The sequence below is a fragment of the Eurosta solidaginis genome, chromosome 3 (assembly GCF_040869045.1).
Source record: "Eurosta solidaginis isolate ZX-2024a chromosome 3, ASM4086904v1, whole genome shotgun sequence".
NCBI lineage: Eukaryota > Metazoa > Arthropoda > Insecta > Diptera > Tephritidae > Eurosta > Eurosta solidaginis.
The window spans coordinates 55,027,621-55,044,833 of NC_090321.1; the positions used below are offsets into that span (position 1 = coordinate 55,027,621).

General features: G+C 29.9%; 1 protein-coding gene across 4 annotated transcripts in view; it reads right to left on the reverse strand.

The window, feature by feature from the left end:
• Positions 1 to 17,213, reverse strand: part of LOC137243738 (uncharacterized) — a 171,679-nt gene that overhangs the window by 47,226 nt on the left and 107,240 nt on the right. The window contains exons 3-6 of one of the 4 annotated variants that reach the window (XM_067771780.1): positions 6,678 to 6,827; positions 6,484 to 6,620; positions 3,660 to 3,845; positions 3,306 to 3,590 (exon numbers count right to left, since the gene is read on the reverse strand). The exons of the other annotated variants lie outside the window; for them this stretch is intronic. Of the exons in view, the coding sequence (XP_067627881.1) occupies positions 3,504 to 3,590; positions 3,660 to 3,845; positions 6,484 to 6,620; positions 6,678 to 6,827 (560 nt within the window). The 3' untranslated portion in view covers positions 3,306 to 3,503. Of the gene's footprint in view, positions 1 to 3,305; positions 3,591 to 3,659; positions 3,846 to 6,483; positions 6,621 to 6,677; positions 6,828 to 17,213 lie in introns of those variants that run through there. 4 annotated transcript variants of the gene reach the window in all.

Here is a 17,213-nt window from a genome sequence, read left to right on the forward strand (position 1 = left end):
TAATGATATGGTGCAACAAAATACAAAGATAAAAGAAAATTTCAAAATGGGCGTAACTCCGCCCTTTTTCATTTAATTCGTCTAGAATACTTTTAATGCCATACGTCGAACAAAAATTTACCAAACCTTGTGAAATTTGTTAGGGACATAGATTATATAACTGTTTTCTGTGAAAATGGGCGAAATCGGTTGAAGCCACGCCCAGTTTTTATTCACAGTCGACCGTCTGCCCTTCCGCTCGGCCGTTAACACGATAACTTGCGCAAAAAATTGATATATCTTAACTAAACTTAGTTCACGTACTTATATGAAGTCACTTTATCTTGGTCTAAAATATGGCCGAAATCCGACTATGACCACGCCTACTTTTCCGATATCGAAATCACGAAAAATGAAAAAAATGCCATAATTCTGTACCACATATGAAAAAAAGAGATGAAACATGGTAATTGGATTGGTTTATTGACGCAAAATATAACTTTAGAAAAAACTTTGTAAACTGGGTGTGACACCTACCATATTAAGTAAAAGAAAATGAAAAAGTTCTGCAGGGCGAAATCAAAAGCCCTTGGAATGTTGGCAGGAATACTGTTCGTTGTATGACATATATAAATAAATTAGCGGTACCCGACAGAAGAAGTTCTGGGTCACCCTGGTCCACATTTTGGTCGATATCTCGAAAACGCCTTCACATATACAACTAAGGGCTACTCCCTTTTAAAACCCTCATTAATACTTTTAATTTGATACCCATATCGTACAAACACATTTTAGAGTCACCCCCGGTCCACCCTTATTGCGATATCTCGAAAAGGCGTCCACCTATAGAACTAAGGCCCACTACGTTTTAAATAATCATTAACACCTTTCATTTGATACCTATATCGTACAAACACATTTTAGAGTCACCCCCGGTCCACCCTTATTGCGATATCTCGAAAGGGCGTCCACCTATAGAACTAAGGCCCACTACGTTTTAAATAATCATTAACATCTTTCATTTGATACACATGTCATACAAACACATTCCAGGGTTACCCTAGGTTCATTTTGCTAAATGGTGATTTTCCCTTATTTTGTCTCCAAAGCTCTCAGCTGAGTATGTAATGTTCGGTTACACCCGAACTTAGCCTTCCTTACTTGTTTTCGTTTTGTATTGATAGCTGAAAAACTAGTTTTTTGTTGTTTTCCCAATTTGTGTTTTTTTTTCGATTTGGTGGTTTTCTTATCTTGGTGTTTTTGTTTTTTACAAGTGGTATCATCGTCATAAGTACAAAGTAGAGAGGACAGTGAGCGTAAAATTCCCTTTGAAATTTGCTCATGCATTGACAGTTGTTCGCTGTTGAAATGACCAGTGAGATCAGTTGTGTTACCAGAAAAATCATTAGTAATTACGAGTTTGTCTATTTTACAGAAATTTGTTAACTTAAGAGTTAGAACGATCGATAAACTGCTTAGGATACTCTTTGGTATCATATCTACCAAAAAATGCTCTTTTGGACTAGGTGAGCAATTGAAAAGTCCTCTCTCGGCAAACGAAAATCATTCTCTACAAGTCACTCATTGTACCCGTCCTGCTGGGGCAGAAGCTTGTACCATAACAACATCGGATGAAGCGGCTCTGGGAGTATTCAATAGAAAAGCTCTTCAAAAGATTTACGAATTTTTACGCGTTGGCGATGTCGGCTACCGAAGAAGATTTAATGATGAGTTGTACGAGCTTTAAGCAGACATAAGCATGGTCCAACGAATTACAACGCTGCGGCTACGCTGGTTAGGCTATGTATGTATTTTCATCGGAAGCCGCCTAAGTAAGCAGAGGAAGGGGGCTGCTCTAATCCGCTTGAAGGACCAGGTGAAAATCGATTTAAATTCCCTTGGTGTGACCAATTGGAAGACCTTTGAAAGCTGCTATTTAAGTAACTGTCGAGCACAGTATGGATGAAGTTCGATTTTCTCCATAATTGGCAACGACACCTGTCTAGTGCCGCTAGTTTTTAGGGTGTAATAAACTTTGTGTTCTGGAATATCCCGTTTTGTTTGGCGTAAGCTTCTTAAAGACATATCGGTTTCAACGATGAATTTCAATAATTTTTTGGCAAATCTTTCCTTTCAAACTCAATTAGACCTAAAAAAAGAGGATACAAATTTACTGTTTTTTTTTTTAAGTTTTATTGATTTTTTTTTTTGTTCAAATTTTTTTAGTTTACAATATTAAAGTTGTTTTACTCATTTGTTTTTTTTTACATTTACAATGTAATATCATTTCAATTTTCTTTGCTCACGTTTTACTTTTTAGTTTTTTTATTGCAGGAAAAGACATTTTTTTTCGAAGGCGCGGTTAGAGATCTTGCAATTTAAAGTTTTCAGCGGAACATATTTGTGTATTTTCAAAAATAAAATCATAAATATATAAAAATAAAAACAAAATTTAATTTAAAAAAAATTCAAAACGAATTGCTTTCAAATAAAGTTTTAAGACATTTTTTTTTTAAATTTTGTTCTAAAAAATATTTTTCGATGAAAAACTGAACTTTAATTTTGAAAAAACAACAGTATATGCATATTCTTTGGCAAAAAAGCAAAATAAAAGTGTGGGTTCCAAGAAAGTTGATTTTTCGATTTTGTTTATTTATTTAAATTTTATAACTTAAAAAATTTTATTTTGGAATTTTTTTTCCTGGAACAACTAAATTTAAAATTTTTTAAAATAATAAAATTCAAAATTTAATGCTTACAAACAAAGTTTTCAGGCATTTGTTCCAAAAAAAAATTTTTTTTTTTCTAAAATATTTTTCCTTGAAAATAGATCTATAGTTTTTGAAGGGAAAAACAGTATGAACATATTTTTTTACCAAAAAAAAAAAAAAAAACAAAATGAATTTTCATTTAAAAAATATTTGATATTTATATTTTTCTTTTCTGTGCTAAAAAATTTGTAAATATATTTTTTTGGAATTGTTTTTAATCTATGCCACATCTCTTACAATATACAATTTTAAGAAAAAAATATTACATTTATAAAAGAAAACTTGAAAAATTTGTAAGTTAAAAAAAAACTTTGAAAAGCTTTAAAAAATTTTAATTTAATTTAAAAAAATTCTAAACGTAATACTTACAAACAAAATTTCAGGCATTTAATATTTCGCATCACAAAACTGGCACTTGTTAAATTTTTTTTTTTTTTTTTTTTTTGTTAATAACAAATTCCTGAAGCAGTTTATCATGGACATATCGTTTTTAAGCTGTGAGATATACGAATAGCCCTTAAGCATTCTAAGAGCTAATTTAACGCCTAAAAATGATTTCTAATTATTTTGAGGTACAATTTTTTTATTTTAAGAAATTTTGAAATATTTTTACATTTAAATATATTTTCTCAACTGAATAGTTTTTAACTTGTGTTTTTTTTTTTGTTGTTCTCTGCACACATTTTTTGCTCGTAAGTGTATGCTTGTAGTGTTTATTTCTTTGCTTTAAATTGTTATTGTAGCCTCCACCTTTTACTTGGTAATGTGTAGCTTACCCAGCAAACTAGCGGACTGAGTACTAGCTGCTTCTTTTGCATGTATGGCGCCATCGTGAATGGTCTGCAATGTGAATTTTAGATTATTTAAAATTATTTAGTACAAATTATAATTTCCATCTTATTTGCATACCTCACCGGCTTCGTTAATTTTCTGACCCACAGTTTGGCCAGTCTGCTTTACTGCGCCACCAATAGCATTTCCGGCATCCTTCGTTTTAGTTTCGACGGCCTGTTCGGTCTGGTCAGCTGCTTTGACGGTTTTGTTGATGGCATCGTTGGCAGCTTTCTTTGTTTGGTCAACGGCATTGCCAGTGGCCTTAAAAAAGAAAAATATTTTACTGCTTTTAGAGGAATTTTCATTTTAAAACACTTTGAGCTTTAGTACAAACTAAACGAGGATAAATTTTGACTACTTTTGTACTAAACGTATATAAACATATTGTCAAGTAAATTGAATTTTAGGCAAATTTTCCTTTTTTGCTTTCTAGTTCCTTCCAGTTTTTGTAAAAATTTAGTTTTGACGAAGTTTTACCAAAAATTTAGTACGACATTCTTTAAATTATTAGTGTTTAAAGCGTTAATAAGTTTTTGTAAACATTACAATTTGTGAAATTGATGTAGTTGGTTTTGAAAAACAGCAAATATAAATTTTTTTATTTCTAGCCCTTTCATAATTTTTATTTTTTTCCGAAAAACTTTGTTCAGGATCAACAAGAAAATTATTTGTACTTTTCACAAAATAGTACTAAAAGTAGAAATTTATTTTGAAAAGTATATTATAGTACACTTGTAAAAATGTAGTTTTTGCAAAATCAAATTTTGAGTAAAGCCTATATATCTAAAAGTTATTAGTACTAAAAATTTAAAAAAAAATGTTGATAAGAATAAAACAAGGGCAAGTTTTTGAAAAATTGTTATATTTGGTACTACACTGTTAGTACGTCAAATAAAAAAAGATTTTTTAAAAAAGTTATTTATAGCGTATGTTAATTTTTTTCCAGCCGTTTCAATTTTTTTGAATTTTTGAGGAAAAACAAGTTCTATGTAAATAAGAAAATGTTTAATACTTTTCACAAAACCCGTACTCAAAGAAGAAATCTAGTTTAAAGTGAAATAAGGAAAAAATTTTACTTTTAAAAGTTTGGTTTTTGCAACAATTTATTTTGGCAAACTTTTTCCAAAAACAGTTTAGTACACACTCCCATAAATCGGCAGTGCTAAAGTGGAAACCGTGTTAGAGAAATTTTTTTTAGTATTATACTCTCACAACACTATGGACTCGTTCCGTTTATGTGAGGTGCTCACGTACCAGTGAGTCCAACCTGAACAACTATACTCCTACAAACATTAGTTCTAAAACTAGAAGTAGCTTTTAGTAAAAGAAATAAATTAAAGTAAATATGATTTTTTTATGTTTCTGGGACTTTCATGTTTCGTTTGCCTAAACTTTGAAGGCAATTTAGATTTTGGCTAATGAAAACATCTTTTGAATAAGTTTTTGAAATAAATTTTAGTAAAATTTTAAAATTGTTCAAATTCAGTTTTTTCGAATGTTAGTTACCAAGCATTTTTAAAAAACTATTTAGTACACACGTCTATAAATCATTAATACTAAAAGTAGAAACAGGTGTTGGAAAAAATTAAAATTAAGCAAATCTTTAATTTTTTTGTTTTCACTTATAACAAATATGGCAAAAATGTTGGTAGATTAAAAAAAAATATTTTTTTAGTACTTATGTCTTAGAAGCTATCAATACTAAAAGTAGAAACAGGTGATTAGATTTTATGTTTTCTAGTGCCTACTAACATAGTTTTTTAACCAATTTTTGGGTAAAATTTCGATCTAGTAAACATAGAAATTTTGTACTAAAAATTAAGTTTTCGCATTGTAGATCATCATTTCCATTTGCAATTACGAATTAGCACTTTCCAAAGTAGTGTCGGTTCGACTAGCAATATTTAGCGACCTTAGTGCATAACTGGAAAATCTTTATTGTTTTAAAATTCCTATACTAGTACTTTTTTAATTTTGGTACTTTTAAAATTTTAGTATTAGAAACTAAAACCAATTCAAATGAATATGTTCTTTAAAATTTGATAATTTTTTTCAAAACTAAATTTCAACACTTTATTTTTAGTCCTATAAATTATAATGGAGCATACACTTTCTTTTAGGATAAATTTCATTATTACAAAATTCTTCACTAGAAATTTAGTACACATTTAAATACAAATTTTTTGAATATTTAACAGTCTCAGTACACACCGAAAGCTTTGTATTGTTCTAGAATACTTTATGTTGACAATTTTTAAATTTTTTAAACTTTTACCGTATAAGTACTAGAAATTAAAACCAAATCTAACAGAAAATTAATTCTATAAAATTTTATAATTTTTGTAGAACGCCCATGAATCAGTATAATGAAGCATAAATTTCCTTTTGAGATTAATTTCAATATTAAAATCTTTATAAAAAAATAATCCCTAAAAACTTAACACACATTTTAGTACTAAAGTTTTCAACTTATATGTATGTTCAATATCGGATTAAAATCTGAATACTGTTGTAATTCGCATTTTAGTCTTGATGTAAATAAGTCCAAATAAAGTTTAGTACAATAATATTTTAGCACTAATTCATTTCGACCAATTTGCTTTTAACAAAAAAAAAACAACTTTTCATTGTATAATAAACATGTTTTAGCGGCAAATTATAACTGTACTCAAAAAATTTCATAAGTTTTCTATTCACATATCCTCACAAAAAATTACCAAGTTCTAAAAAAATTTAGTACAAAAATATTTTGGCACAAATACATTCCGTTTAGTTCGCCTCGTACCAAAAAAGAAAAAAAACGGTAAACTTTCGTTTAAAAATAAATAGCTTTAGCGCCAAATTATATTTGTAGGTAGTAAAAATTTTTTATAAGTTTTTCATTCAATTTTCATTTTACCTTCTGTGATGCTTCAGCCACATTACCAGCTACTTCTTTTGCATTTCCTGCCACATTACTCACTTTATGTACAGTATTGTCCATGGCTTGTTTCGAGTGATCAACAGCGGCATTAGCCATGTCGGCAGTTCCCTTACCTAAAATAAGATTAATTCAATTAACTCTCCTGCTTTGCCTATTCCATTTCAACTTACCAGCATCAGCTGCTAAATTCTCCGCTTCACTTTTAGTTTGCTGCACGGATTCTCCTACAGCTTTGCCTTGCTCTTCGGCCAATTTAGCAACATCGTCCTTCTTGCTACTGAATAAGTTGGCGGTCTTGTCGCCCAAGCTTTTGAGGGATGCTGAAAAATTTATTAGCTTATTTTCCCATTGATGTATTTAGAACTATATCTTTATATTTCGAACAATTTCAAAAAAAAAAAGATGTAAGGTTGCGAACGCATTCAAATTTCGTAACAAAGGTGAGAGGTGATGAGAAGAATTTGCGCTAACTCGAGCTTAACTTTAAAAAATTGTGTACTACAGTACAAAGTTTGTGAATATGTAGAAAAGACACTTTCTTGTACTAAAATTTTACCTGAAGAGGTGCAAGTATAAAAATCTTAAAAATAAGTCAACATGCATCAGCAAAATTTAAAATTTTTTTTATTAAACATTTTTTTAATAAAAAATCAAAAAAAAAATTTCAGAAAATCCAAAAGATCCTAAAACTGTTGACGCACAAATTTATTAAAATCATTCAAAATTTAAACTTTAAAAAATTTGCGAATTTTCAACTAAAAAACAATCTTACATAATTCAAGTTATCTACCAGCATATGGCGTTTGATGCACTACATTTAAGATGTACTAAAAAGTGTTGTACGGTTTTATAAAAAATTTAAGTAGGAACTTGTCAAAACCGTTGTAATCCCAAGCACATTCGCAAAATTATTTATGTACTAAAAACTCAAATCCACTAAAATGTCAATTTGTACTAAAAGATACGTACTGAAGATATGGGTTATTTAACATTACAATGAAAAATTTGGTTCATAAATTTCGTCTGAATCAACTACAAAACATCTATGTACTAAACTTATTTTTTCACAATTTTAGAAACACAAAGTAGTGCTAAAAATTCAAATAACAAAAATGCCCTCGCTGAATCTTAAGAACAGAAAAGTGGTTTTAATGTTTTTTTGTATCGTATGATTTTTTTTTTTAATTTTAAAGAAATTGTGTACCAAATTTTAATTTTTTTTTTTTTTTTTTGAAAAACCATTCCTTCTGCCATGAAAAGCTTCTCAGTGAAAGCTCATCTGCCCTGCAGACGCTGTTCGGAGTCGGCATAAAATAAGTAGGTCCCGTCCCTACAATTTGTAGGAAAAATTAAAGGGAGCACGACGCAAATAAGAAGAGAAGCTCGGCCTTAAATCTCTTCGGGGGTTATCGCGCCTTACATTTATTTTTATTTATTTATTCCTTAAAATGCTAAATCTATTCATACAACTTTTGCATTCAAAACCTATTTTATTGACGTTTTTGTGGAACATTTTTCCAGCAGGTTTTTTAATTCTGTTGTAAAAGTGTGTACTAAAGTTTTTGAAAATTTTACTTCGACCGAAAAATAAAAGAATCAATTTTTATATTTATAGATGGACCAATTTATCAATTGATGAAATTTCAAATTTATTTTTATCACGTTTTAGCAACTACTTTTCGGATTTAGAAAAAATATGTACTAAATTTTTAGAACTTTTGTTTACCGAAAAGTAGAAAATTAAAAAAAAAATGTTAATTCTCTCTTTAAGGCAGTGTAAATTTAAGACTACTAGAATACATTTTTTGAATATCCTAAAAAAAATTAGTTTTTAAAATTTCAAATCAAAAAGCTTTAGAAGTCATGTTTTTTAAATTTGCTATTTTTATGACATTCTAAGTTACATTATGAAAATTTTCGCGAAAGCAGTGCAAAAAATATTTAAATATTTACAATAACATACTAAAAAAATTATTATTTGAAATTTTTTTCTATAAAACTTGATAAAAATGTATTTTAAAAAATATTTCTATATCGCAAGAAATGCTTAATAGTTAAAATTTTTTTATTTTGTATTTTACTGTATTTTTTAATCATAAACTTTTTTTGTTTAATTTTTTTTATTTTACATGTATAAATGACTTAAAAAACTTTTTCCTGTATTTATTTTATTTCTTTTAGTTGATTTTTTCTACTTAAAAATATAGTAAAGGATAAGCAGAACTATTAAACTCTTTTAAATTCTAAAATTTGATTTCAATTTATTTAAAAAAAAATATTTCTGATTCTCAAAAGATGTTTAACAGTTAACATAGATTTTTATTTTATTTTTTATTAAACATTCTTTATGTCATAACATTTTTTTCTTTTATTTCTTTAGTTGTATATTTCTTACTTAAATTTATTTAATATTAAAATTTTTTTTATTCAACGATTTCACAATGGGTAAGCAACATTATTAAATTTAACTTATATGGTTACTAGTTTTAAAATAATTAATTTTTATTTTGAAGTTTTGTATTCATAACGTTTTTTATTAACTTTTGTTTATTAATTTTAATTGTAAGCGAATTATTATATTTGAAGTTTTTTTCTTTATTTCCGCATTTTTCGATATTTTTTATATTTTTTTATTCTAAAATTTTTCTAAAACACCAGCAAAATTGTAAAATATTTATATATATATATATTTTTTTTTTTCAATTAAATCAATAAATTTTGATTTAATTTCGATAAAAACATGAAAAGTTTAAAGCTAAATTTTTAAAAAAAATTAAAGCTTTTGAAAGAATATAAGGTCATTTAAAAATTAAAAAAAAAAATTATTTAATCCTTTTTCTTCTTATTTTTTAGTTGTACACATATTTCTTGAAATGGAAGAAGCATAACTTTAATAAAGGAAGAGCAGAACTTTTAAACTCCATTTGAATTGTTAAATTTTATTTGTATTTATTTAAAAAAAAATTTTTGGATCTCAAAAAATGTTTAATAGCTTACAACCTTTTTTTGTTAAATATATATTTTTTAAATATATATTTTTTTGTAGTTGTATATTTCTTACTTAAAAAAAGAAAACAATGCTAGTAAGGGATAACATTTATAAACTCAATTTAAATATATAATTTTTTCCAATTTTTATTAAAGTAATATTTTTTTTTAATTTTATTTCATTACTTTTAACAATTATTTATGAAATCTTTATATAATTGAATATTTTTACTTCGAAAGTATATGTGATTGCAATCCATTAAAAAATTTTATTTTTTCCAGATGATTTCAATTTAAAATTTTTATTTTTTTTATTCAACGACTTTAAAATGGATAAGCAAAATTATTAAATTTAATTGAAATGTTTAATAATTTTAAAATAATTAATTTTTATTTTTTAGTTTTGAATGGATAACTTTTTCCATTAACTTATATTTGAAAATTTTTTTGACGATTTCAGAACTTTTCAAAAATGTTTATAGATTTTTATACTCAGCTGAGCAGAGCTCACAGAGTATATTCATTTTGTTCGCATAACGGTACCTCGTAACGGCATAAACTAATCGAGATAGATATAGACTTTTATACTATATCAAAATGATCTGGGCAAAAAAGAAATTCATTTAGCCATGTCCGTCTGTCCGTTAACACGATAACTTGAGTAAATTTTGAGGTATTTTAATGAAATTTCGTATGTGGGTTCCTCGGCACTCATCTCAGATCGCTGTTTAAAATGAACGAAATCGGACTATAGCCACGCCCACTTTTTCGATATCGAAAATTTCGAAAATTTCGAAAAACCAAAAAAGTGCGATAATTCATTAGCAAAGACAGGTAAAGCGATGAAACTTGGTAGGTGGTTGACCTTATGACGCAAAATAGAAAATTAGTAAAATTTTGGACAAAGGGCGTGGCATCGCCCACTTTTAAAAGAAGGTAATTTAAAAGTTTTGCAAGCTGTAATCTGGCAGTCGTTGAAGATATTATGATAAAATTTGGCAGGAACGTTACTCCTATTAATATACATATGTGTTCTAAATATAAATTAGCAACATCGGATGACGAACACGCCCACTTTAAAAAAATGTAAGTCAAATTTTAACAAAAAATTTAATATCTTTACATTATATAAGTAAATTATGTCAACATTCAACTCCAATAATATGGTGCAACAAAATACAAAAATAAAAGAAAATTTCAAAATGGGCGTGGCTCCTACCTTTTTTCATTTAATTTTTTTAGAATATTTTTAATTCCATAAGTCGAACAAAAATTTACCAATCCTTGCGAAAATTGGTCAGGGCATTGCTTCTATGACGATAACTGTTTTCTGTGAAAATGGGCGAAATCAGTTGTAGCCACGCCCAGTTTTTATACACAGTCGACCGCCTGTCCTTCCGCTCGGCCGTTTATACGATAACTTGAGCAAAAATCGATATATCTTTACTAAACTTAGTTCACGTACTTATATGAAGTCACTTTATCTTGGTCTAAATTATGGCCGAAATCCGACTATGACCACGCCTACTTTTCCGATATCGAAAATTACGAAAAATGAAAAAAATGCCATAATTCTGTACCACATATGAAAAAAAGAGATGAAACATGGTAATTGGATTGGTTTATTGACGCAAAATATAACTTTAGAAAAAACTTTGTAAACTGGGTGTGACACCTACCATATTAAGTAGAAGAAAATGAAAAAGTTCTGCAGGCCGTAATAAAAAGCCCTTGGAATCATGGCAGGAATGCTGTTCGTGGTATTACATATGGGGTATTCCATCCCATTTCGACCAATTTTGAGCCCGACCCCTTTAGAATTGGCTGAAAGTTTTTCTTCTTTTTCTAGCTTACGAAAGACGTTTTTCAGAATTTTTTCAAATTTTTTCATCCAACTCAAAAAAAGTTATGAATTTTAAAAAAAAACACCGTTGTTTTCAAAATGCTATAACTTTTTCAAAAATTGACCGTTTGGGATCTTCTTTTTTTAATTTTTTTTTTAAATGTACTTTTCGGAAAAAACACAAAAAAAATTTTAAAGTTTTTTTTTTTTTAATTTTTTAGTTTTTCGAATTTCGCCATTTTTTTCTCATAAAAAACTTCAATCAATTCTGCAATCATCCCCACTAATCCCGGAGTGGGCCGATTTTTTTTTATTTAATTGAAAAAAAATTTTCAAAAATAAAAATTTTTTTTTATCAATTTTATTTATATAACAAAAAAATTTAAGAAAATGATTTTTAAGTATTCTTTTCTTTATATATTATGGTAATATACGATTAAAATAACCAGGATTAATGAAAAGAATACTTAAAAATCAGAAATCAATACTTAGAATCAGAAAAGACTACTTAAAAATCATTTTCTTACATTTTTTTGTTATATAAATAACAAATTTTTCAATTAAATAAAAAAAAAATCGGCCCACTCCGGGATTAGTGGGGATGATTGCAGAATTGATTGAAGTTTTTTATGAGAAAAAAAATGGCGAAATTCGAAAAATCTCGAAAAACTTAAAAAATAAAAAAAAAACTTTAAACATTTTTTTGTATTTTTTCCGAAAAGTGCATTTAAAAACAAATTAAAAAAAAAGGGCCCAAACGGTCAATTTTTGAAAAAGTTATAGCATTTGAAAACAAAAACGGTGTTTTTTTTTTAAATTCATAACTTTTTTTGAGTTGGATGAAAGAATTTGAAAAAATTCTGAAAAACGTCTTACGAAAGCTAGAAAAGGAAGAAAAACTTTTAGCCAATTCTAAAGGGGTCGGGTTCAAAATTGGTCGAAATGGGATGGAATACCCCATATATAAATAAATTAGCGGTACCAGACAGATGATGTTCTGGGTCACCCTCACATTTTAGTCGATGTCTCGAAAACCCCTTCACAGAAAAGAGTTCAAATTTGACTAAATTTTCATATTTAAAAAAAATATTCAAATAAAACGAATTGATAGCTGAAGAAAGTTGCCAGAAGGCAAGTTGCTCAACTTTTTAGTATTACCATTCGTATGTATCCATGAAAAAGACAATTTTGTCTCCAAAGCTCTCTGCTGAGTATCATGCCAACCTAATATAAACGCACGCAAGTCATTTTCTGTCAAAAATGTCTCATGCACATACAACTTGTATGAGAGCAACCCAAATTGAATTTGCTGCGTGAAAACCTAACTCGATTTCCAATATTTGTTTTGCGTAACATTTAGATTTGACGTTTGCACATATGCTTTACATAGTCGCAACGCATGCTTAGTTGGGTTCGGGCAAAAAACGCCGGTTGTTTGCGTGCGCTAAAAAAAACGCAGTGCGGTTTTATTAGGTTGGCATGCATGTAATGTTCGGTTACACCCGAACTAAGCCTTCCTTACTTGTTTCCTTTTACTTTCTTTAGTTGTATATATGTATCTTATTAAAAAAATAAAACTATTTTATAAGGGATCAGACAAATTTCTAAACTCAATTTAAATTCATAATTACATGAATTATAATTAATATAAGTACATATGTACATTTTTCCAAATTTTTAATCAAACAATTTTTTTTTTTTTTGTTATTTGAGTTAAGCTGATGTAATTTTTGCAAGTAACTCGAAATAAAAGCAAAATTGGAAAAAATGTCAGTTCTTTCAACAACTTTACTATACAAATGGTTTTAAATTTTAAGTTTAAAATTTAAAGGTCTAATGTTATACTCAGTAGAAATTTAAACTAAAATCCACTTAATTTCTACTCCACCGTAAAGAAAAAATCAATAATTATACACTAAAAAAACATGTTTGATTTCAATATGTCGAGTTAATTTGCAAGGACAGGCAGAGGAACAGCTTTTTCCAGGCTAATTTTATACGACAGCATGACACTGCTAATACGCGTCCAAAAATATTGAGAGAGGTGTCAAACGACGCGCCTTGACATCAGTATTAATAATCCGAAACCGGAAAATAAAAATTTTAACTCGTTCAAAATATATTAACGAAAAACCGGGAGTGAAATCCATAGTATTTTTGCGCAGAACACCTTTCTGCGTTGGCGGCCTTCGGCCGCGCTTATAACAAATAGCCCTGGGCTACGCCATGCCAAGTCCGGGTGTGTGGTATAACCGTGGCTACCTCCACGATGATGTCCTTCTGCATTCACAATTTTTTTGTGGGTACAATTACAACAACCACATAAAAATCGCCAACTTCAACTGCAAATATCTCCGGACAGAGATAAAATTTTTCTTTTCCGCCTTCGGATTATTGTTCTCGAGATTAATACGCGTCTTTTGACACCTCACTCGATGTTTTTGGTAGCGTATTAGCAGTCGACCCCTCAACTAGACTATTACCGGAGATATTTGCAGTTGAAGTTGGCGATTTCAATGTGGTTGTTGTTGTTTGTACCCACAAAAAAAATCGTGCATCACCGTGGCGGTAGCCACGGTTATACCACACACTAGGACTTGGCATGGCGTAGCCCAGGGTTATTTTTTATAAGCGCGGCCGAAGGCCGCCAACGCAGAAAGGTGTTCTGCGCAAAAATACTATGGATCCGACCCCCGGTTTCGGAGGTACCCGCGGGTCTTTTTTCGGTTTTTCGTTAATATCTTTTGAACGCGTTAAAAATTTTTTTCCCGCCTTCGGATTATAAATACTGATGTCAAAACGCGTCGGTTGACACCTCTCTCAATAGTTTTGGTAGCGTATTAGCAGTCGACCCTTCAACTAGACTATTACCAAAAATTTCTCTAAAATATAAAACCACATTTCACACAAAAAGTCAACCTTTAATATTGGTTGCTGTTACTCCATTTTTACATTAACATTACATTTAAAAATTTCGAACTCTCTTATTACCTGTACAGCTACTGATAGCCATTTTTCACAATAAAATGATGATTTTTTAACTGCGCAGAATAGTAAATCGAAAAAAACCCGAAGAACAGTTGGTCAGCCAATAATTAAAATGTAATGCACACACAATAACTAATAACTCAAATAATTTTCCTTGAACGTCCTGCGTAAAACCGAACCACTTTCGATAGCTGTTGAAAGCGTACTAAATGGATGCTAACATAAATTTGCCACAACAAAATGGAAAAAGAAGCGAAGCTTGATTCTGGATACGAGTACTAATCTACTTTTGATGTATTATAAACATTATATTGTATGTATGCTTTGGCGCAGTGAAATTATAACAACAAAAACTTGGATTTTTGTTATTATAATTTTTATAGAAACCAATTTGTGTTTCTGCTATTATAAGCAATGCATTTCTTTCTTTTTTTTTGTGGTATTAAATTTTTTTTTTTGCGGAATGGCAATTTAGCGCGACAATGAGACAAACAAGAGCAAAAAAGCGCTGGAGCATGAGATGAGATCGGCTTAATTAGCTAAGGTATGTGAAGACATGAATTGCACGATATACATAGCTTTCGGATCAGATGCTGGAAAGTCATGCTTAACAGAGTAGCAAAAAAATTTTAAAAAGCTCTTTTTTGGTGGCTATGCACAGTAATTCTGCGTACAACACCTTTAAAAAAATTACCCTTAACCGATCCGACATCGGCAACAAGAAAACTAAAATAAAAACTCAATTACTAGCCGGTGTTGGATCGGCTAAGGGTTATTTTTTTAAAGTGCGGCCGAAGGTCACCTACGCAGAAGGGTGTACTACGCAGTAGGACATCGCCGTGGCGGTAGCCACGGTTATGCCACACACCCGGACTTGGCATGGCGTAGCCCAGGGTTATTTTTTATAAGCGCGGCTGAAAGCCGCCTATGCAGAAAGGTATTCTACGCAGAATTACTGTGCATGGCGCAGCCGGTGTTGGATCGGCTAACATAACAATAAACATAAGAGTTATAAGGTAATATCAGCTCGTTCACGAATGCAAAATTTTAAATAGTTTACCTTTGACGTATATTTTAGCAATACAAAATTAGCAATGTTATACATTATGTATTTTTGCAATTAATGAATACAATGCATAAACCCATACATACATAAATAACATCTTATATATACCTACATCGATAAAAATAATTGAACTCATATGACGCCTTCTTTGTTTTTCGCCCCTAAATAATCAAGTTATACCTTCTAATATAAAGATACATATACGAAATTAAAGGTAATGCAATTATCTTCAACACGTTAGTATTAAAGTATTTTGTCAATAACACATTATTTTGACTTATTATTAGATTTATGATAAGTTAGCAATCATTTTCCCATAAAAACATAATTTTATTATAGAAATTTCTTCTAAATATAGATGTTTTATATATCAAACAAAACTTTGATTTATTACCTATTTAAAGACATTACAATTCTCAAGATTGATTCAATAGTTTCAAAGATATATTGTTTTACAAAAATGTAAAATTTACCTTTTGACGTGGAATTACCCCTATAGTTATTATTTGCACCCAAAAAAATTATACGGTTGAACTCACCATAAACACCAATTTGACAAATGTATGTATTTTGCACTTAAGCCGCAAACTCAAAATAAAACCAACACATTGGCAACATTTTCTTATACATACAAAAACTGCTAAGTTTTATGTTTCCATTCCATACCATTCGCACCAACACCAATACACATATTTTGACAATTTGAACAGACATATTTTGTATTGTACAGATGAGCCAACCATATAATTGAACCATGAGTAGGTTCAATATGAGGAAGCTAAGGCCCTGCAAAACTCGCGAGTACTCCATGCATGCATGTGTGGAGTACTCGCTATGGACCAAGCGAGTGCTCCAAAATTAACCACAATTCATACAAAAAATATGGTCCAATTAACATTGCGATGTCCTAGGACTGGACCATATACTCCAGCTCCGCATTACATCAGAGTAATCCATGGAGTACCCACAGTCCAATAAACAGCGTGTAGTGTTTACCATCGTTAAAAACGAGCAATGCTCGGCTTAAAATGTGTTCGTGTAGAAACATGAGTTGGTTCATTGCTGCATTACAGTGGAGTATAATGGTAAATACTCCAGTGGACCACATGATCCAACGATTTTTGCAGGGAATCCCAATCGATTCAGCTGTGTTATACAAACACTATACCCAACAGAACAAGCCCCGAGTATAGATGTGTGAGTGTGTGGCCATGAACTGACATACATGCTAAGTGCTTTCTTGAATAGAACGACATACACTTTGAGGGAGATGAAAAAGAAAAAATTTACTTAATGCATCTTTATTAACAAAGGATTGATGAAAAAAATATAAATTAAATAATCGCAATTGCGTCGCATTTTTGCCATGCGCTAAGTATGTACATACAAATGATTGCAAAGAGAGAATGTGCGAGCGGAATAGCGTGATGTGGAGTTACTCTATAAACAGTTGCCACCGGCGTGCTTAGCAACACATATATTTGACAGTGGATGGAAAAGTTTTTTGAATGTCAGGCAGTTGAAGGTAAGGCAGAGCAAAGAAATTTATATGTATGTACATATATCGGGTGCAGAGGAATGTAGTCACGGTTGCCAGACCATGTTTTCATTTGGGACCAAAATTAATCGAAAAAAGGACCAAATTTCGAAGAAATGAACCAAATTTTTGTAGTTTTAATTGGCTTACAAACAATTCGGCAATTAACGAATGTGTCGAATTCTTTGTAAAATCTTTAATTCCAGGTTGTGGTAAAGTCCAAAGTCATACACACTTTCATTCTAACAAAAAGCCTTATATACATAATTGTTTTAACGAAAAAC